This window comes from Scomber scombrus, chromosome 9 (assembly GCF_963691925.1).
Source record: "Scomber scombrus chromosome 9, fScoSco1.1, whole genome shotgun sequence".
In the NCBI taxonomy this organism is placed as follows: Eukaryota; Metazoa; Chordata; class Actinopteri; order Scombriformes; family Scombridae; genus Scomber; species Scomber scombrus.
Genome location: NC_084978.1, coordinates 9,765,018 through 9,787,569, shown reverse-complemented (window position 1 = coordinate 9,787,569; position 22,552 = coordinate 9,765,018). Strand labels below are relative to the sequence as shown.

The 22,552-nt window shown below is 40.6% G+C and overlaps 1 protein-coding gene across 1 annotated transcript; it reads right to left on the bottom strand.

The window, feature by feature from the left end:
* Positions 1 to 11,272: 11,272 nt before the first annotated feature.
* LOC133986392 (craniofacial development protein 2-like) lies at positions 11,273 to 12,240 on the bottom strand. The gene is given in 3 exon segments (XM_062426213.1): positions 11,273 to 11,807; positions 11,809 to 11,949; positions 11,951 to 12,240. Coding segments are annotated over 3 exon segments (966 nt in total).
* Between the last annotated feature and the right edge of the window lie 10,312 nt (positions 12,241 to 22,552).

Here is a 22,552-nt window from a genome sequence, read left to right as displayed (position 1 = left end):
TAATACCCAAAAAATAACCCATAAATGTAACATACATCAGGCTGTTTTTAAACTAAGATTAAGTTATTAAGGTAAAGTTTTAGGGTAGGAAAAATATATCTGCCTGCAGCAGCACCACTCTGTCTAAATAATTGGTAGAGCATGGAGTAAGCTGTATGTACTGAGCCTCAGATATTAACCTTTTCACTCCAGTACATTACCATTGGCCCAAAACAGAGTGATTTCTAATGAGTGTGATCTATCAAGTTTGGCATGTTCTTCTCAAGTATATTTTTCCATATGGAGACACAGTAATGAAAGCAATTAATGTCAAACATTGGACCTGTGTGTCCAAACCTACCGCACAGGTGTTTATATCTGTTTTATTTCTATGAACTTAAGAGGTCTTCTTTCCTTTTTAGCTTAAAATAGTCTTCTCATCCTCCTGTTCACCTCACTTTCCCCCTTTACTTTCCCTTCAGTTCAAACAAGATCAAAGAGAGGAGTTAAGAGGAGGAGGTCTTTAAGTGGAGATAAGATGGGGGTGTTTGATTTCGACCGCAGCTAGAGGTCTAACTGTCATGTCATGGATAGATGACTTTAACAAACTTCCCTCAGATGAAACCACCAGTCAGTAAACATGAAGTGCCTTAGTGCGTATACTAAGTGTCCTACTACACAATAATAATGGATGAGGTGGAGGCAAAGAAGTGGCGTTTCCACCATAGAATGTATTACTTTCTATTCCTAAACACTCCACAGTGCATGAAGGTGCTCATACCATGACTATACTTACAGGTACCAAAGAAATAAACAACATGGTTATGTTCATTATATTTTAAGTAAACGCTAAAGTAAGGCTAATTATTACAGTAGCATGAAAAGTATTGTTTCTATGGTTACCTAGGTTTAATTTGCCTGTCCATTTATTTAAAACCTTGAACTCTGTTTAAAGTGTCCTGGTATACAATGTTAACAAAACAACTGCCACGAACTGCATTTAATGCTGAAATAAAATGTTCAAGCCACAATGCACAGAAATAATACCCAAAAAATAACCCATAAATGTAACATACATCAGGCTGTTTTTAACTAAGATTAAGTTATTAAGGTAAAGTTTTAGGGTAGGAAAAATATATCTGCCTGCAGCAGCACCACTCTGTCTAAATAATTGGTAGAGCATGGAGTAAGCTGTATGTAGAGAGCTTACTCCATGCTCCCCCCCACCCCCAATCATATGGCCCTGGTTACAGATAAGGGCCGTTTTAAATGTAGTGTGGCATCATCTATAGATAGATCTTTAAGGGCTGCTGTTGAGGGAAAATGCAACGTAGCTGTAGTTTGTTTGTATTTTTCTCTTGCGTTAAAATGCTCACAAAATACTCCAGCATTTATTTGACTGTCATATGCACTCCTGTTTCAGTTAAGCAATTCAGCACAACCTATATTTCTGGTTAGACTGGATCAAAAGAAAAAAAAAGAGCAGAAAAAGGTCTGAAATATAACATTTTCTCACATGATAAAACACCTCAAACACTTGCACACACATGCAGTACACACTCACATATACTTGGCATCATGTAGCCCTTGTGAAAGACAAGTCTTTAAATGGTATTTGTAGGGCTTTTTAATGCAGCAGGCTTTGTTATCTGTGCCTTGGGAGGGCAGCCACAGGATAACATCTTTTCTGTTGATGTTTGCAGGGACAGAATGTAAGTGATCGTATTTCCATGTCCAAACACATATCAGAGAAGCACGGGGAAAGTAATAGTGTTTATGTGTGTAAAATCCTGCTTACATATAACTCAGAAAGATAGAAATTTCTGATAAGGTGTGGAATGGTAACCTTAGGAGGGGATCTTGTTTTTTCTTACGCTCGACAAAGACGGATCTTTCTAATGTTACACAGCAGAAATCAGCTTTTGCTGCTATGGTCTTTCTACCCAATTGGTCACCTGTCGAGCCTCTGAAAAGAGGATAGAGGTCTACATTTATACTAGTGTATTACAAAATATTAAAGTTAACATGAAACTTTGAGTTGGATGCTACTACCTGGACCTTATTTGTGATAGAGAAAAACAACACGACTCTTTAACCTTGTTGAATGCCTTAAAATGCATCTAGTAGGTATTTTTACTTCAAAAATCTGGTGCAAATTTGTCTTTGCAGCTAATATTTGGCAGGTGTTTTATAACCACATACTGGCATCCTCTGTTGATACACTTCTGACCTGTTTTGAGTTTTGTTTAGATGGTGAATGGATGACACATTTACATTTTGCAATCCACAATGTGTAAGCTAACCTTTTCACATGAGATTAAGTGAATCTGATGGCACACATGAATTTAATATGTATTTTGCGGACTAAGCACATCAGGATGTATTTCTGAATAAATTTGAATGAAGTGCAGATTTGAGATAAGGATTTCTAGGTTATATCTTTGTATACAGCCCTGGAATAGTGTGGGAAAAGATGGGAAAACAGTATCTAAACAAAAAACTCATTATTTCCTTGTTTCATGTGTGGCAAAAACCACCGGGTAGGAACATATTATTTTGCCTTGTGTTTAATGGAAAGCGTATGTAGAAAACCATGTTGAGGAAAAAAAAAACACAATTCATATTTTTTTTATAAATAAACACCAGAACAGTGCGTGTTATTACTGCAGCTGCATGGAAGTGATAGCAGACATTTGTTTTCTCCGCCATTAAAAAATGGAGAGAGCAATGTTTACAGACACCATGTAGAACATAAAATGTAAACAGGCAGACAGCGCAGGAGGAAGCGATGTGGCAGCACATTTAATTAAATGCAGCCATGGGAGATAAATGTAAAACATCATATCACTGAGTAGGGTGTCGCAACATATCTTTATTGTCTTTATTGTCTTTCTTTATCAAAGTCGAATTGACAAAGGAAACGTTTATTTTGCAATAAATGCATTTAATTTACACTATAACTACTCAGGAGAACTTTATTATGGGTAAAACTCCAATGCTTTGGTACTTTTTATAAAAGGATGCTTTTTTCTTTTTTTCTTTTTTCTTTTTTTTTTGGTTGTTTGCTGTAACAGTGATTAATATCCCATGTCTTCTTGCATGTTGTATTTGTGTGTTTGCCTTCTACTGCAAATCACATTTCCCCTCGAGGGACTATAAAGATCTGAACTGAACTGAACAGTAGGATAGCTGCTTTAAACTTTGTTTAACCAAACACTTTGGCTAGAAACACATTGTAAATAATTGTAAAGGATTTAAAAATCTCTTTAATATTTCCTGATCCTAATTATGCTTGTGATGTTCTTTCTTACTATAAGAACGAGTATTAAAGTCTTCTAGCTGTTGGTTCTTGTGTGGTCCCACAAAATACAATCTTTATGATCAGATGTCATTGGAAAGACAAGTGTAACACCAGCTCCTAAATGCATCAACTCAAGAGTTTGTTGTTGAACTCACTCCTCTGTGTCAGGTATGCTTCTGGTTAGTGGCCGACAAGAGTGTCAGATCATTATCAACACGACACCTGCTGGGACTACCCAGAAGCCCCTGCTCATATGGGCTGCATTACCGGTCTCTCTAATTGGCTGGCTCCCCTGTGAGCGTTGAAACCTCTGCGCTGTGATTGGTGGAGCAACGCTATTTTAGCCTGCTGGGTTTGTGAGTGTGAAACTGCAAATCTGTGAAAACTTTGTAAAGTGTGCTTGCACTTTTGTGCCTCTATTTGTGTCTGCACATGTAATATATATACTGTATAGTCAAATAGCCGCAGAGTACTTCTCAGAAATCTTTACATGCTGTTGGTGTTTTGTAGGAATGAATAACTTTTTTTTTCTAATGAAATGTGGAAAGACATGCGGGAAAAACATTCTTCATTTTCTAATAAATGAACTCCAGGTCACTTTCTTAGTGTGGTAATCATAAGCCTGTGGGTTCATAAAATGCAAGATGTTGCGACATCATTTGTTTTCAAAATGATTTTGCACTCGAGGATGAGGTCTGTGTAGTGTTCTCTGTAATTTAGCCGCTCTGCCAGCCTCCTCAGTCAATCCCATGATCCTCAGGGAAACATTCTCTTTTGCCCTCAAACAATACTAAGCCCTTCTGCTACATATTTTACAACCAAATGGTGTCATGCACGCAACAATGCCAGAACACACTGCACAGGAAAAAATAATAAATATATAAGCCTGTTTTCATGTACACACACACACACACACACACACACACACACACACACACACACACACACACACACACACACACACACACACACACACACACACGCACACACACACACACACACACATGCACACAAAGACAAACACACAATAAACGTCAATAAAAATGTTTTAGGATGCTCAGGAGAGCTGAGTTTTAAGACTTTCTTCCTGCTTTCACTCCTGGATACCCAACACTTAGGATTTCAATTACTATCACTCAGCCGTGTGTGTGTGGGTGTATGCGAGTGCCTGCGTGCACTTCTCTGTCTGTGTGTACCCATTCCTCCATCTGTGCATGTGTGCAGTGAGTTCCTACAATCTACAGCACAATTAACGACCTCTGTTCTCTGGTAGCTGGCAGCCAAGGTGGAATGGTTCGAGTTAGGAGTAGAAATGGCGTGAAAAGAAAGGGAAAAGAAACAGTAAATGGACCCTGGCTCCATGGTAGTCTCCTGCGACAGCAGAGGCCGAAGCTGTTGCAAGCCTCATTTCCACCCCGGCTTACACAATGAATTTAAAACAGCATTTGCAGAATGAAGTGATTCTATTTTTTACCTACTTGAACTTTGCTTAACTTAATGTATTTTAAGACCAGAGGAAGCTCAGAAACCTATACTGTATGACTCTAGTATATTATTTTATGAGAAGACAACATTAAAATACTGTACTGTGTATGGTAATAATGTTGTATTTAATAGAATGAGGCAGTAAAAGGATTGTTGAACTTAGTGACAGAGCATTTTAATGAGGAAAAATGTTAGCGAAAGTGATGTTGGGGATTGTGTGATTATTTTGTCAACTAATGACTAGAGGAACTTATTTCTCAGTTTCTAAAATGAAAGAATAAAATTCCAAATAAATGGATATCTTGTTTTCAGTTACTGCTCAGACTCGTAACCCACATCCAGATTCCTCAGAGCGCTGCCTGCAATTCATGACCTTGAATTGAGTTTACAGCAGTGGGAGCACAGTCAGACTCAAACCACAGCCAGTGTACTACTGCACACTGAGTTAATCACACTTTCTATTAACTTTTATTGCCTACACACATGTAATGATGTTTAAATGAGCAGAATGTACAAAGTTTAAGGCGTTTCGAATGTGCCTATTGTGGTAACAATGTCAGAACAATGTGCAAGAAAAAAACATGAATGCAGCTAAACACACACACACACACACACACACACACACACACACACACACACACACACACACACACACACACACACACACACACACACAGTAGTAACTAGTGTTGTAATCATTATTTAAGACAGGGTTTTTTTACTTATTTCTTCTTACTCATTATTATTATTATTATTATTATTATTATTATTATTATTATTATTATTATTATTATTATTATTATTATCATTACTATTATTATTTCCTGAATAATCACAAAACTGAAATTTACAACTTTAAGGAATACCATGGTTGTTGAAAATCTAGTCCATGCATTGTACTTATCTTGGTAAGATAAACTATTACAGAGCAAGAATAAACTATATTGTATACTTGTAATTTTGGAGAAGACGAGAATGTTGTCATTTAACCAGGTTTGTCCAATTGAGATTAAAGTCCTCTTTTACAAGGAAGACCTGGCCAAGAATCTACAACACAGAGTTTCAATAATAAATTAACATAAAAGCACATTGATTTAAATAGCATTAAAGTGATCAGATGAAACTTTTTAAATTGTTCAGAGATAAAAGTTTTCTTTCCAAGTTCAGTACTTATAATACTTTATCTTTGATTGTTACCATCCTTCCTCTTGGTCAGAGAGGTCTTGGAATGAGACAATCAGGGGTTACAGGTGAGCCGACCTCTGCTCTCTCCGTGTCAGAGGGTCAACGATTTAGCCAAATAGAACATTAGAGCTTCAGAGATCAAGCCTGATTTCCTTTAAGTATGTTATTTAAACCTCAGTAATTCATCTCATTGAATAAATATGTCAGTTAAAAGTGGTTTAATATTACAAACCTGTAATGGCAGTTGTATACAGGTTCATGGCTAAGTTTGCTTTGAAAGTAAAATTTCACTCCTATTCTTTTTCTATGACTGCTGGGCAAACACCATCTACTGAGGAGGATCATGTGATTTGGTTAAAAGCTCCAGAACAGCCTGTGGTGACACAGTTTTGCGAACTGCAGACCTAGTATTACTTTATATTCTAGAGGAATGAAAGGAAGTCAAAGAGAAAGCAAAAACTAAGGAGGAAAAAAAGAACAAAGAGAGGGGGATAGGGAAATATGTGTTTTAGGGTTGAAGAAAAGATTAACGAGGAGGCATGAACAAAACAGGAACAGAGGTAGAAAGTATAATGATATGATTAAAATATGAATGGAGACTACTCTGTGATCCTTGTAATTGTGAAATTAGTCTCAGTCAAAACAGTCATACATTCACATAAACCAGCAAACTATATATAATCTCTGAAGTTTCAAGTAATCACTAGCAATAGATTACCAGCAGAGAAAACATGCAAATTCAATCTTAAAGCCCCTATTCAGATATTCCATGAATAAAAAAAAACTGGACAGTGAAATATTGTTGTTGAAGACCTAATGTTTGCAACTTTATATTTTCAGGATATGACCAGATGGGTTAGATTTCATAGAGTCACATATCTGCGTATCCACTCATGGCCTGAGAACACCTGTTCACTGTTTCCCTTGGCTTTATTTATTTAATTATGCGACCTAATTACTTTTTCCGGCTCTTGCTTTGTTTAAACAGGGTCAATGCACATTGAGGCTGGATTATATCAGTACGAGAAAGTCAGATCACTTCCAAATTGGGTGTGGAGTGAACTACATTTGGAAACGGTCTGGTCAGACTATCTATCTGTGTCTCTCTGGACCCTCATCAGTGGATGTTTCCTACAAAATCAGCGTTTGTTTAAACACTGTTGAAGACTAACTGGACAGCGCAAATGCAATACAGCCACGGGCAATGAATGAATATGCACAAGATGTAATGACCTAAATAAATATCCAATTATCTAAATATCAGTTCATTGTGGATCCTGATGATTACTAACAGATAATGTTTTGTGCAACCCTTCAACTAAAGACATGATTAAAATCATTTTAGTCAGTCTGAGTATTTTCAGGTTTAATCTAAACCAATGTACGTTTTAGTGTATGTTTTCAAAACGTATAGTTAAATTGCTCTGGTCTGAATCAGTGGATGAGTTGTTTTCCCTTTGGCTCATTTCTTTTCACACAGAAAAATCCAAGCAAACTAAAATGCATCACTAAGAGCCACGTGAAAACATGCACTGTGTTTATTGGTCAGATGACTTGAAGAACACACCTAGTAGCTGGGTCGAATTGAGTTTGGATCACATTCCCTCCACAAACGAACCACTCCAGAGTTTATTTGGGAGCATACTCAGACCACATCCTCAAAGGGTCTTGGTACTGCTGTTTTGGTCCAAACAAAAGTACAATTGTTCTTTTCAAACCAACAAATCGCACCAAAGGGGGAAAACAAACCTGTGTCTGAGTCAACTGGACTAATAATGCAGAACTGAAAATTCCCTGATTCTTTTTGCCACCGAGCAGCTTCACTGGAAAAATCTAATATTGTTCATATCAACATGCTGACAACAATTGCTGAGGAGGTGGAGAGCATCTCTAAGTCCTGTATTGAGAATATGATGGTCAGTGTCTAGAGGGAACATGCTGAAACTGATTGGAAGAGAGAGGAGTAATTTGCTCTAATCAGACCTGGTATTGTTACAACGGCCTCCTGGGTCCTGCTCTGTCATTGACAATTATTCACTTCTCTCCTTATCTGTGTCTCTTTGCGTCTCTTTTTCATTTTCTCTGTCATCCTCATATCTCTCTCCCTCTCCTACAGTTCTTACATAAACTTTCGCTCCATCCTCATCTCTCCTGTGATCTACCTCTTGCACAATCAAAAATGCTAGTTACATTTTATAAATGTCACATCAGCATATTCAGCTCTCTCCTATCCTCACTCTTCTGTTTAGCTCTCTAAAGCTGAGTATCTCTTCTATCAGTCGTTTGTGTGTCATTTTCTCTCTTGCCCTGGACCTCTGTCAGCTGATGATTCCTACAAAATCAGCCGTTGTTTAAACATAGTGAACGACTGGCTGTCTCACATCATGGTACTATACAGTTTGGGGTATGATTGAAACCGCTGACCACATAATGACACTGAGGATTGCAATCTTCATGTAAACTCTGCTATAAATTCACTGACAAGAGTACCTGACATGCATTTACCATCTGTGGACCCTATCTTTCTGTGTCAATGCCTTTCTCTGCTCCTCTCTCTTTCACTTTGTCTCTTGCCAAAGAAAACATTGCTGGAAACACTGTTTTGTAAAAAATCTATTTGTTTGTCTTTCTCTGTGCCATCCCTCTCTTTAGATGATTTATTTGACTGCATTGCGGCGCTCAGCTCCAGTTTCAGGCGGTCCAGCCAACGTAAACCTTGTCACAACTCTGAATTCCTGACTAGGCTACAGCTTCCAGGCAGAGCTACAGTGCATCAGCGCTGGATAAATACATGAGATAAGCTCCACCAGAGCCGTGCATAGCACATGAGTTGGGCAAAGACCTCCTAACCACAGATAACTTTGATGGGTAACTTGAAGTGGAGCCATAGTCAGTGTTTGTTTGGTCACATGTCAATCACTGTCTCTTAAGTAAGCAAAATGTATTTTAGCATTTTCCGTATACATTAATCACAAAGTGTTTTACAAGGGCATAATGCAAGATACCGAAAAGAAATATCATAACAGATCGACCACCCATGTCAATTGATTAAAAAGTGCAAAACTATGATGGCTTCTAATGCTCAATCACCACAGATCTTAAGGTGGGTGTGTGGGACAGACAGCAAGTTGAGCATATTTGACCCAAGAGAGCAAGCTAATTTTAATAACATTATTAAGTTAATCAGAACATGCAGAAAATAAAAACAATATTTACAGTGTGATGTATCAGCCACATATGCTTCAGGAGCCTGACCATGCATTACTCATGGAATTTTAAACTGGATCCTATACACAACAGGGAGCCATGCAATGATTGTTTGCAATGCTTCTCTGTGTCTCTCTAGGTCGTCCTCAGACGAGCCCTCCATCGTTGCTTCCAGTCATCCCGATTTTCCATACATCTGGCCAGTTCAATGGTACTTTGCGCTCCTGCATCCTTCTTGAGTACATCCACATATGTTAGCGTAGGACGTCCTCGAGACCGATGCCCATGGGTTGGTTCCCATAGTACCAATTTGCTAGCTGGCAGCTCTTGGTGTCTTTGGCAGTGTCCCGCCAGTCTCATTCTCCTGACAGCTACTTTCTCGCTAACCCTTGGCATTCCTTCATACAGGATACTGTTGGTAAAATGTGTACTCTTGCTGATGTTAAGTACTGCACGCAGCATTCTGGTGTAGCACCCGTCTAGAGACTTCTGCAAGGTTGGCTTCAGGCACCAGCATTCGCTGCCGTAGAGGAGAACAGACTCTACCGTTGCATAGAAGAAGCTGAGTTTTATTTGACGGGGGAAGTTGGAGTTCCATACACAGGTCATGCCATTCAGGGCCCTCCATGCGAGTGCCTTCCTCACCTTTAGGTCCTGCTCGGTTGAGTTGACCCATGAGCCCAGATACTTGAAATCCTCAACTTCCTTCAGCACAGTGCCACCAGTTGTTGTCAACGGTTGATGCTCCGGTGAGATGTTGTAGGTGATGACCTCTGTTTTCTTGGCGTTTAGCCTAAGGCCAACCTTGGCGCACTCCAGCTCCACTCTGTTCAGGAGTTCCTGTGCTTGCCCCACTTTGTTGGAGAGCAGGCTGATGTCATCCGTGTAGTTCAGGTCTGTCAGGACAACTGCAGGGTGTCGCTTTGACCTCCTTGGGGTTAGGGTGAAGCCGAGGTCCTGCTCCCGCCCACTAATGGCTTTTCTGAGCGCGTAATCCAGGACTATGATGAAGAGGAAGGGGGCTAGTGTGTCCCCTTGCATTACTCCAGCCAGGATATCAAACTCCTCAGTGTTGCCATCTGGGGTAACCACCTTGGACCTTGTTCCTGCGTGCATGGTCTCAATAGCCCGGAGTAGGTTGGGAGGAACACCGTAGGCCTTAAGGATCTTCACCATCGTGCCTCTGTGGATCGAATCAAATGCCTTTTTGAAGTCAATAAAGCACAGTACAGCTGTCAGGTTATCCTTCTTCACCTCCTCGATCATTCTCCTTAGTGCCAGGATCTGGGCTGTGGTGGATCTCCCCTCGCGGAAGCCATTTTGGCTCTCCCTCAGGTGAGGGTCGATGGCGCTCCTGATCCTGTTTAGTATCATGCGGTTGTATATCTTTGCCGTGATACATGTCAGGCTGATGCCCCGGTAGTTGTCTGGCTTTGAGAGGTCTCCTGATTTAGGCACAGGGATGATGTTGGAGAGAGACCATACTTCAGGCAGTTTGTTTTGCAGTAGCGCTAGGTTGGCAAACTCCAGCATGATGTCATCGAGGTCACAGTTCTTTAAAACCTCTGGGGGTATGCCATCTGGCCCAGCACTTTTTCCAGCTCTCACTGTGGCTTTTCGCCCGGGCTAGATCAGTGACAGTGAATGGACCATCATCGATGTCTAGGTTCTGGAGGACTGGTGGAATTTCTTCCCCGGCCCCATCTGCTGTTGAGCCCAGAAGGCTTCGGAAGTGGTTGAACCAGGTTGGCATCCTCTCCTCAGGGCTGTGACCTTCAACCTGTCCCTCCTTTGTCCTTTTCCGCCCAGTCCTTTCGTTGATGACCCTCCAGGCTTCCCCATACTGTTTTTCGCTTTGCGCAGCCTGCACCTTTCGCACCTTCTCCATCAGTTCCTCCCCCTTGATGTTGTCGTAGGTACTGAACAGAAGCTGCTTGGCGTCTCTCAGTTCCCCACTTCTCTGCTGGGTTGGTTCACGCTCAAAGTTGAGGCGTGCTTCCTCCAGACTTCCTCGTGCCGCTACGACCTCCGGATGCTTGGACCTCAGGGAGGTTCTGGCTCTGTCCAACACGGGCACACACATCCTGGTTGCCTCCTCGTTCGCAGCGGCAAATCTCATATATTCGCTGCTGGGCTCTGCACCCTTGTCCAGCTGCTGGAAACGATTCCTGACTTCCTCAGTGTACCTGGTTTGAAGGCCAGGATCGTTTGAGAATGCCTTCCAATCGTGCCGGATCTTGGGACTAGGCGTCGCACCCTCATGCACACCACACGGTGGTCCGAACCCACCGAGCTGAACGAGCTGTATGGTTCGGCATTAAGGATGGAGTTCCTCCACTTTCTCCTCACAAGTATGTAGTCCAGTTGGCGTACCATACGTGTGGCTCGATCCTGGAAGGTCCATCTCTTGCCTTGTCTTTTCTGGAACAAGGTGTTCGCTGCCAGTAGTTCGTGCTCCGTGAGAAGGGTAGTGAGGTATGCACCATTGCGGTTGGTAGAGTCGTGGTATGGGAAGGGTGTGTCCTCTGGTCCGAGCCTTGCGTTAAAGTCCCCCAGGATTACCAGGAAGTTGTGTGCTGGAACACCTCGTACGGCTTTTGCCAGGTCCTCGAAGAACTTCTCCGTCTCCTCAGTTGGGGCCACGTTGGTGGTACACGACTATGACTGTTATTACTGGGTTGCCTGAGAACTCTGCGATAAGGATCCTGTCGGTGTGGTGGAAAATCCGACGGAGAGCCTTACGCGCCCGAGAACCCAGCATTAGCCCCACGCCGCCTATTGCGTCCTGGGCCTCCCAGGATCTCCACTCCCCGCTCCTCAGCACAGTGTGCTAGCTCCACCAATCTAGCTTCTTCTCTCACTGTACATGCGTTGAAGGTTCCCATTACAAATGGTCTCCGACAGCGCATGAGTGAATTGGGCAGGGTGCTGTAATCGGACAAGACCCTCCCTGGTTTCCCAGGGTTTGAGGTCCTGTCGTCATGGTGTCCTCCAGAAGGAGGACAAGCACCACCGTCCGCTGCGTTGCTCCTGCGGACTCCCTCCGCTGGAAGTATAGGGTTTGGGATGACTTTGTTCTTCATGGTTGGCTTTACAATGCTGATTAAGGACTGTGGGGCACAACTCCTCGCAGTCCCGGATTTAGTTCAGAGTGTCCTTCTCCTAGGTGGGTTGCCATCCACGGATATGAGCCCCTCCTGCCCATGCTATTTGCCCATAGCTGGGACAGTGGTTCAGCAGGCGCCAGGGCGTGTCCACACGTTGGTGGGCCTGCGCGCCGTGCCTCTGGGGCCCACTGCTGCTCCGAGATCCCCTACAGTTTGGCCTGGAACCTCATGGTCCCAGTATCCGAGTGTGGCCACGGGAAGGCACTGTAGAGGTCTTGGCGATGAAGAGGCTTTGTACCGGCAAAAGGAGACTTATGCGCTCGGCTCCTCTTTTCACCCACCGCGAGGAGGGCTAGCCGGCGGCAGTAGCTGAAAGCAGAGTAGCAAGCAGAAGCAGCATGCAACATCCACTAACTACAAGCACAACTACCACAGGACTACTGCACTACGCGTCACACAGCCCTGCATGCAAGCACGCTCACACCCAACCAGTCAAGTCAGATGATCGCCCACCTAGAACCCAGTTGTGCCTGAGGTCTCTTCCAGTTTAAGTCAAGTTTTTCCTCGCCACTGTCATCAAGTGCTTGCTCATGGAGGAATGTGGGGTCTCTGCATTGCAGCACAGCGGACAGAAAGACTCTGCAGCAGGTGGTGAAGATGGCAGAGAGGGTCATTGGGGTCTCATTCCCTGCCATTGGAGACATCTTCACAGACAAATGCAGAAAAAAGCTCTGCATTGAGAGGGACTCCTCCTACCCCTATCATAGACTGTTCCACCTCCTGCTGTCTGGCAGGAGATATCGATCCGTTAGTGCAAAACAACCAGAATGTGCAACAACTTCTTCCCACAAGCCGTAAGACTCTTAAATGGCACTTTTTTCACATCTACACAACAGCTACCTCTTAATTAATTATTTATTAGGATTTTATCAGGCACTTGATTGCACTTTATTTTATATAGCACTGATCTTTTAAACTGCAGCTACTTTATTGTTTTTTTAATTGTTATTATGTGTTTCTTAGGTATGATTAGGAATTTGAATGACAAATAAATAAACTTGAACTTGAACTTAGTCTTTAAGGTAGAACATCTGTTTGTTACTGGTGTGCCAGTCAGTCAGCCAGAGAAATCAGATTGTTTTTGAAATCTGAAATAACTGTGGCTACACAGAAGAAAACATTATATGTGATGGATAAGAACTTATGAATTAAAAACATTTTTTTTGTCACACTTCAACCATTCATTGTATAAGCCACTGGTGAGATTTTGCACAGGGGCCAAATGGCTAGTAAGTTATTGCATAAACACTCTCGGAGAGTGTGACAGTTTATGCTACATTGAATTAGACAGTCACAGTTTGTTGCTCAGATTGTTGGCAGACGCTGAAGAACTGGGATCATTGTGTCACTCAGCATTTTCAAGTACATATTCTGCTGAACAACCAACAAGATGAGGTGGTGGGAGAAAAAGATGCCAGCTGGACCGAGAAGGAGGCTGACCTGGCAAAATCCTCATCAATTTGCTAATCTGGCACATTTTATACAAAACATTTATACTGATGTGTCATGTTGGCCTATTATTTAACCTGTGGACATTGCATGTTGTGCAACTGCTTTCTCTTTTTGTAACAACCAGGCACATTTGGCCTTTCTCTTTTCCATGTAAGCTTGGCTAACCCACCACTTGATTTATTTTTCTGTATAAACAGCATTCATTTTCTGTCCTGCCAAGGTTAGCCATGCTCCTGTATTGAATTAGTCAGATCTCATAATTTCATAGTACCATGATTTTCTGTTGTGATAGGCAACCTTCCCCTATAGTAATTTCAGTATGCTGATCTATGCCAGTCCATAGTGCACACAGTCTAGGCTGATATGGAGGGATTGCCATCCATCCTCATGTTACTGCTGTTCTAGCACCACATGTGTCAGGAGTCAGGAAAAGCTTGTGTAACTTTGAAAGTTGTTTAAATGTTTTAAAATATTTCCCACAAATATGATCCAAATTTTTCCAACTCAGAATGTGCTGTAATGGTTCACTCACCCTCAGTTATATCTCAATAGATTGGATAAGATAATTTAGTCATATAAAAAGAAATTCACATTATGGGCTGATGTTAATAAAACATTAATAACTCACGTGATATGCCTGTGTCGAATCATACTTTTTCCTTTATTGATAATCTTCAAGCCAGAAAACTGTAGTCAGGGCTTGAATTCCTGGAATTTTGTTTGTTCTGTTAGACAGATTTGCCTAACCCTAATGTGAACTATGGCTCTGGTCTGGCTGGATCAGACAGAGAGCCTAAACAGCCGGGAGCCCCTCTATCAGGGGCAAACCTCTGAAGCCATTTCTACATCAGTGAAAGAAGGATTAGAGGGGAAACAGCAACACCAGCGGCACTTGAGTGTGTGTGTGCATGTGTGTTTTGAATTGAAAGCATGCATGCTTAGCTGATGCATACCTGATATAGAGATGTGTATGCGTGTGTGTGTGTGTGTGTGTGCGTGTGTGTGTGTGTGTGTGTGTGTGTGTGTGTGTGTGTGTGTGTGTGTGTGTGTGTGTGTGTGTGTGTGTGTGTGTGTGTGTGTGTGTGTGTAATGCTTGTACTCACTAAATGTGCTCTGCCTGTAAGGCCTGAAAGGACCCACTCTGTGTTTTCCTACCAGTGTTTGATCAAGCTGACAGGAGCCCATTGTTTAGGGCTGGCTGGTTAAATCTTTGTGACCAAGTGCTGCTTGGCAGAAAAGATGCTTTTCTGAGAGTTAGATACACAAATGATGGCTGAGATCAGACCTTTCAAAGCCTTTTTATTCTGCGACCTGGGTAAGACAAGTCACTGACCCTTTTAGGCGGAATAACAATAATAACACTGCTTTTGTTATTCAGGGCTCTACACCAAAACTATGGTGTTGCTTGAGACATATTTCAGGTTATAAGGAAAAATGTAATCAACCAGGTTGACTTTGATCTTATTGTTAGATTGCAATAGACCTCAAGATCAATATCAAAAGGTGAAACATCATGCACCTTAGCTGTGCTTTGTTGAGGGTATAATTGTATCAATGCAAAATCTTTTGAGAGATTAAGCTGTTTTTTTTATTGTCACAAATCATTAATTATCATTAATTGAATTTTATTACTGGAAAAGTTTGCCAATATATTTTTATATATATTTCCATGAACCCAATCAGAACAAACAGAAATCAAAATTTTAAAGTGGACAAATGAACCCTTCACTGTCTATTTTTTGAAGAGTATGCTCATTGCTCCTTACAGCAGGACCTCCCACATCATGTTCACACATGTTTATGCAGTTCACTGCACCGCCATCTGTTGGCCACTAAACTGTCACACTGCATCACTATAAAATCCTTAAGTTCAAAGGTACTTCAGTGTAACTGCCAAGGGAAGACAGCATTAGATCCTTCTTTTCTCCAGTCCTTTAATGTATCAATGTATTTATGGTGAATGACAGCATTTATTGATCATTTCAACATCATATTCTTTTCATTCTTACATTGTTTATTTGGTTACTGCACAGGTTTGATATTAAGGAAGATGTGCAACCAAAGGATTCCATGTGATCAAATTGTTCAAAGAGGGCTGCAATGAGACACATGATTTTTCTTGACAACTGTCTTCTGAAAGTTATAGTGCCACCCAGTGTGGTCAAACACTGACTGTCATGTGTTGAAAAGCTGCAGAATTTATGTAGAGCTACAGAATTTCTCATGGGAGCCATCTTGGAGTTGCTATTTCTTCTAAGGAACAGCTCCCACCCTTCCTAGGTTTAGCAAGAGTGCGGTTCAGAATCAGAAATCTCCCTGTTGGGTCCAGACATTTGGGATTTAGCCAAAGAGTATGTCTGTGTGAAACACTGCAAAGGCCAGAGTCAGAAATGGGTTGAAAGGGTTTAAAAATGTTGTTGGCTCATTGCGAAAACTGTTACACTTTTGAAAAACACTTTTACAGAAACAAATAAGAGATTAGCAGGGATGCATCTGCATGCACACACATAAGCATTTTAGTCTGACAGTGTAATTATCTCTCTGTCTATGGCGTTTGTAGCCAACATGGCCCACACTGTAGAAACCACTTCCCCTCCACCACAATGGACAGAAGCAGAGAGAAGATAAAGACAGACTGGAAATACCTTAGGGGTCTCTGTTTCTTTCCCTTTTTCTATCCCTTAAATATCTGTCAGTAGTGGATGGGAAGCCAAAAAGCAGCCTAAATACAGATGAAAAAACAGATTTTTTTGCGATCACTGACTTCCAGAGATGTAGTGATTTTTGACATTGCGGCTTGCACTGAAAATTAAAACCATGTGGAAAGCTCAGGAGCAGAAGATGTGGAGGGATGTTGCAGCCAAAAATGCTGAACTGTTATCCAACTGCCATCCTTTCATGCCACCAGACACCAGATGAGCTGACAAGGATGACCAACCCCAGCAGTGATGAGTCAGTGCCTAGGTGGAAACATGCGGCTGTTGACTTTATTTTTAACCTTTATTTATTCAGGGAGCACTTGCTGATCATGCAACTTCTTTTCAAATTCCGTATCACACAACCACAATCACAGTTCTCTTCTTCTAGTGACTATTCAGCTCCACTGCAGCTGGTGGTGGTTACCTGTCTGGCTCATCTCAATATCAATGTTGAGAGCAGTGACAGCACTTGTCATTCTTTCTTGAATTACACTTCCACTGTGAGTATGAGGATTTAAGTCGCTGTTCTTCCAGGTACAAAGCACATGAGTAGACTTTACAGTGCAAGAACAATGGTGTTGTTGGCTGCTCATAAAATATATTAAAGGTGCTACTTGTAATATTTTGTCCTTTTCAAAAATGAATACCACGTTTCCCATAAACCCTGTTCCTTCCGGTTTCAGAAGGAGGACAAGAGCCAGTAACAGCGCTTGGTAACAGAATAAACCTGCACCAAGAGATTTTTAACTGTCATTTTGAATAATGGTAGTGGTGAGAAATGCGCACAGTAAAACAGTTCAAATGTTATGCCTTACAGCAGTCTCCCTTTGGGTGTGAGGGAACACAGCAGTTTCACCATAAAAATCCAACATGAAGGCAGACCTTACCAAACAGCGTAGGAGTTGATGTAGACTGACATCAACTCAAAACTGTTTAATTGATTTGATTGACATTGTTTTGAGTTTGGAAAGAGTTTTAGGAAACAGTGTCCAGTGTTTTCAGATTTTCTCTAATCATTTAGAAATAACATGTTTTCAACACACATTTCTAAGTCTCTTTTCATTTATTTATGGGCTTTTTTGCCTTTATTGTACTGTGGGTGGCATAAGTGGCATGATTCCCACAGGAATCAGGGCGAGATAGAGGGGGGTATGACCTGCAGCAAAGGTCCTTTGCCGGAACCGAACCAGGGACGCTGTCTTTATGTGGCATGCAGCTTAACCACTCAGCTGCCAACAAACTCCCCAAGTCCTTCTTTAAAAAGGTGACTCCAGTTTCATACAGCATGGATCTTTTTATCTCATAACCAATTATGTATGGAGCATGACAGTGATTAACACATGAGCGGAAGAAGTCACATGTTCCATATATTGTCCAAACATTCATGCCCTAAATCTATTTCATTACCTAATGGGTCATGACACATGAAGCAGTGTGCTTATCAAAATGGTTACTCCTCAATGCTCTCAGCACATTACCTGCCCCCTACACTCTCTTTTACACCAGCATTATGGGTGGTTTCATGATTCTCTTTTGTTTATTCATCAATATTGTGAAATCCATGCAGCCCTGCCAGTGTGGTGGTGAGTTCAGGATAGTCTGTGTCAAAGATTTATTCCAGAGCATCACATGTGGATGACCTAACTGAACTTTCAGTAATAATAACATTCTCACCTGCAGGGTGAACACAGAACTCTATGAACACAGCAGATTGCTTAAAATAAATCAAGAAGAGGAACACGAGCAGTCAGATAATGGTGATAATAATAACTCGATAGCACCTTTAAAAACAGAGTTTAAAGTGCTTTGACAGACATACAAAAGCAGAATACTAGAAGGCAATATAGAGAGAACAGAAAGATAATGGAAGATAAAAGACGGTAAGAGATTATCATATAAGTTTTAAAGAACCCAGATGTTAGATAATTGATTAACTGCGAACTTAAATCAGTGAACGCACAGTTTTTACAATGATAGATTATAGCATTTAGGTTCACAAATAAAGTTTTTTTTCTCTGTTTGACTTTGTTGCAATATTTTTTGTCATGTTAGCAGTTACTTTGGTGAGAATGGTGTTCATACAGTGATCAAAACCAAAAAAGTAAGACCCAAAAATGTACCCTAGAAAACAGTAATAAAGTACATGTATACAGTATGCTTTAGAAATCCTGTTTTTTTGGCCTGCTTTGCTTGAGTGAGGGTCATCATGAGATACGTCATAGCAGTCTCTTTGTTTGTATGTGTCTATGTGTGTAAATACATTCTCACATTTTTCAGAATTACCTGATAAGTTGCCTGAAGCCTGATTAAAGGACAGCTGAAACCCCTACATCAGTAGTTGCCGTGGTAGCTAATTGGCACAAATTACTCAGCGTGTGGCGGTCATTTCCCTGTTAGGTGCTTAGGGAGGTCGCAGAGGCTAAAATTACACCAATGTCATGAAATTCTCTCAATCAACTCCTCAGATTACCACAATGGAAAAGCTTTTCACTTTTCTCTGTTACTTAGTTTATGCTTCATCTCTCATTTTTGCTTACTTCTCTTTCCTTTTTCTAAATATCTGTTATGTCTGTGATTTTAACAATCATATTCCCCTTTTCATTCAGAAATCATCATTACATTATTACTTCATATCATTACTTTCTGTTCTGACACTGCTTATTCCTACATTTTTCTCACTGTTTATTTAATTTTAACTTCATCTTCATGCCTCATGCTCATCGTAGCCTTCTTCTTTATTTCAATCCCCATTTTTCTCTCTAAGTTTCATTTGCTAACTTTCTCCCTGAATCTTTTCCACTTTTTATCCACCCCCCTCCTTGTTTTTGTCTCTGTGATTTGAGTTGCCTGAGACTGGTTGCAAAAAACAAATTATTGCAGTTTTATGATTCTACAACAGGAGGAGTGTGGGTAGAGGGGGGAGGGAAGGATGGAAGGAGAAGAAGAAGAGGAAGGAGATGGATGAAGGGTGGGGCAGCGGTCAAAAGAGTAAGTCAGGCATGGTAGATAAAGCAAGAAAAGAGTGAAAAAGGTTAAGATGTAGAAGATGGAAGAGAAAAACAGGAAAGGAAACACAAGAGAGGGAGAAAGTTATCAGAGAGGCAGAGGCAGACAATACTGGGAGGAAAGAGAGGAGTAAAAAACAGAGAGAAGGGTTGGAATGGGAAAGGTGAAAAGAGAGGCAGGACAGCTGTACAGCAAGAAAGGTCAAAGCTATTGTACATTTTGGCACTTTGTCAAAAACTCACACCAACAGATTATCTTCCCCAAGATGGAATATTTAAGACTTCTTGTGGTATTAAAAATATGCAGAAAATGACATGGTTGTCATAACATTTGTACAAGAAAATGTTTTTTAAGAATGATGGCTCCTCTGCCTGCCTCTCCCAGAGGAAGATTTAATGTGCGCTGATGTCTGGATGACTAATGATGTTTCCATCGTAGCTGAAATGATGAAAACAGCCGATTTTTGGCTCATTTTCAAAGCTTTATCAACACGCTGTATCTCTCTGAATGTACAGAGACTCACACAGACACACACGCACAAATGAAGCTAAGGCCTCCATAAATGCTTGCATACACATACACACAAACAAACACATATGAAAACAGAGATGCAAAAACATATTTTAGCCAACACACACATCATCATACACACAATCACACTCACACATGCTCTCAGCGTGTAGACACAAAATTGTGTCTAATTCTCTGTGTGCTGAGTGATATAGACCACATAGGATGTGGAATGTTTCTGCTTAACATCCATTTTAAATAATGAAAAGTCAAACCGAACACCCCCACATGCACACACACCACCTGCTAACACACCATGCACACACACAGTGCACATTCAAACACACATCTCTTCCTCACAGTGTTATTTAATGTGTTTTCTGATTTTATTTTGTTCTATATGATTGCCTGCATTGTTCTGTTTTATGTTCTGTCTTTTCAGTGTAATCTGTTTCTTAGCTTGCATTATTGTTCCAGGTCTCATTAACTTTGTTTCCATCTATCAGTATCACAGTGCTGTCCATTACAATGTCATTGTTTATACTGCCACCAGTTGCCAAAGTTTGAAATATTCAAATGATGTACATTTGGCTTGAACTGAAAGAAACATCGACCAACAATACTTTTGGGATATTTTCTGAAAAAAGCCTAATCCAGTGTACAGCTGGATCCCATTGTTGTTAACTTGATGTCCATTTCTGTCACAGGCGGCAGGATCAGGGTTATTCAGCCATTCTCTATCAGGCGGATTGATAGAGAAAAAGTGAATACCTACTAAGATGAATGATGATTACTTGAGAAGTGGTCCTTACTACATTTCCAAATTGCCCGTGGTCAGAATTTTCAGGTTTTAATAACTATGGGTTCATGCAATAAAATAAGGCTGCTCAGTAAACTAGAGACTTCCAGAAACTGTGTAAAACTTTACTGGAATCATTAATGCTTATACCTCACTCTGCAATCTGTAATATTATTGGCAAGGATACACATAACAAAGAAGCCAGACAGTGAGCCAATGAAAAAAACACTGTTATTAGAGAAAGATTGAAAGCATACTGCACAGAAACACAGAGAGACACAGACACAGAAGGGAAAAGGATACAAGCGAGAGTCTATTTAGTCATTCACTGTAATTTCAAGATGGAAGTGATGAGATGAAATAAGATTTCTGCCCCATTAATCAAATATCTGATATCTGCTTGGGGAAGTTTCCTGACCACCCAGCCAATGGGTTTATCGTATCCTTTCCAGATACTAGAGAGATTAGTTTACAACAGTATCCCAGCAACCAGCTGGCAAATCAAACGAACTAACATATTAGAAAAGTTACTGCTTCTCAGCGTCATTCTCACTCTCTGGATCATTTTGATGCAATAATTTTACACTTGGAATCAGGCTGTAATTGCTCAGCTTGTTTGTGGTGGGTCTAGTTGCCATCAACAGAGGCCACATGGATGGTTGAGGACCTTTACTGTAAAGCACAAATCAAATGTGTATCAAATCTACACTTTTAACCAATATTTGGGGAAATATTTAAAAAATCTTGTAAATATCTAAAAAAAAAAAAAACAATCACCTTGTCAGCCTAAAAATGTAATTGGGGCTCATAACTGTGATGATAACCTTTGTCACTTAAATGAAATTCAGATTTTCTCAAAATGCAGATGTGTGGAGTCATGGGTTGAAAATGTTTTAAAAGACTTTTTACTTCACCAACAATGAATGCTAACTTCTTTTGGTTTCTCCAAAGGGATTAAATCCAAAAGAAGGCAATCAAGTCGTTTTTATATTTTAAATTACATTTCTGTCTTAACAGTTTTGTTTTTATTTGTATTGTAAGTTTGTATTGTCTACCTTTTCAGATGTAGAGTTATTTCACTTGTTTTCTGATCTCTGTATTTGGCTTGTTAAAGTTATATTGACCAATGTGCTTTTGAATTTCTGTTTGTTCTATTGCTACTCATGTTGTGTGGACCTCAGGCAGACTTGTGACCCCTTAGTTTACAAGACAGACACAGAACGAGTCTCTACTGTACATTTATACTCCTTGAACTGAATGGAAAAATGAACAAAATGACAGAATATGTTACACATGAAACAGGTGAAACATTAAATGATTACATTTATGAGCAGCTGCAGGTGCAACTTTTTCTAGATATCAAATTCCCTTAACTGTCTCTTCTCTCTTTCATTCTGTTTATCTATCTACCTGTATTTAGTTTAGATAGTGTTGCTGCTGTATGTTCTAGTCATATTTCTGGAGAGCAAAAATGCAGCAGAAATAATAAATAATTACAGTAAAGTGCCAAACTCAAAACATATATTTGAAGTCATTTCCCTCTCAGAGTTCATTTGCTCCATTTCATGTTATTTCTCTCTCTGGCTTTTTGAACTGTTTCTCTCCTTCAGTTTCTCTCACTCTGTGTCTTGGTCTTGTTTCTCCAGCTCTCTCCCCCTTTCTCTCTTTCTCTGGTTTCATTGCTTTCCTCTGATTATTGCCCTCAAAGAAAAAATAACAGATTACACCCAGATGTAAGCACTCAAGAGTTCAAGAAGCACGT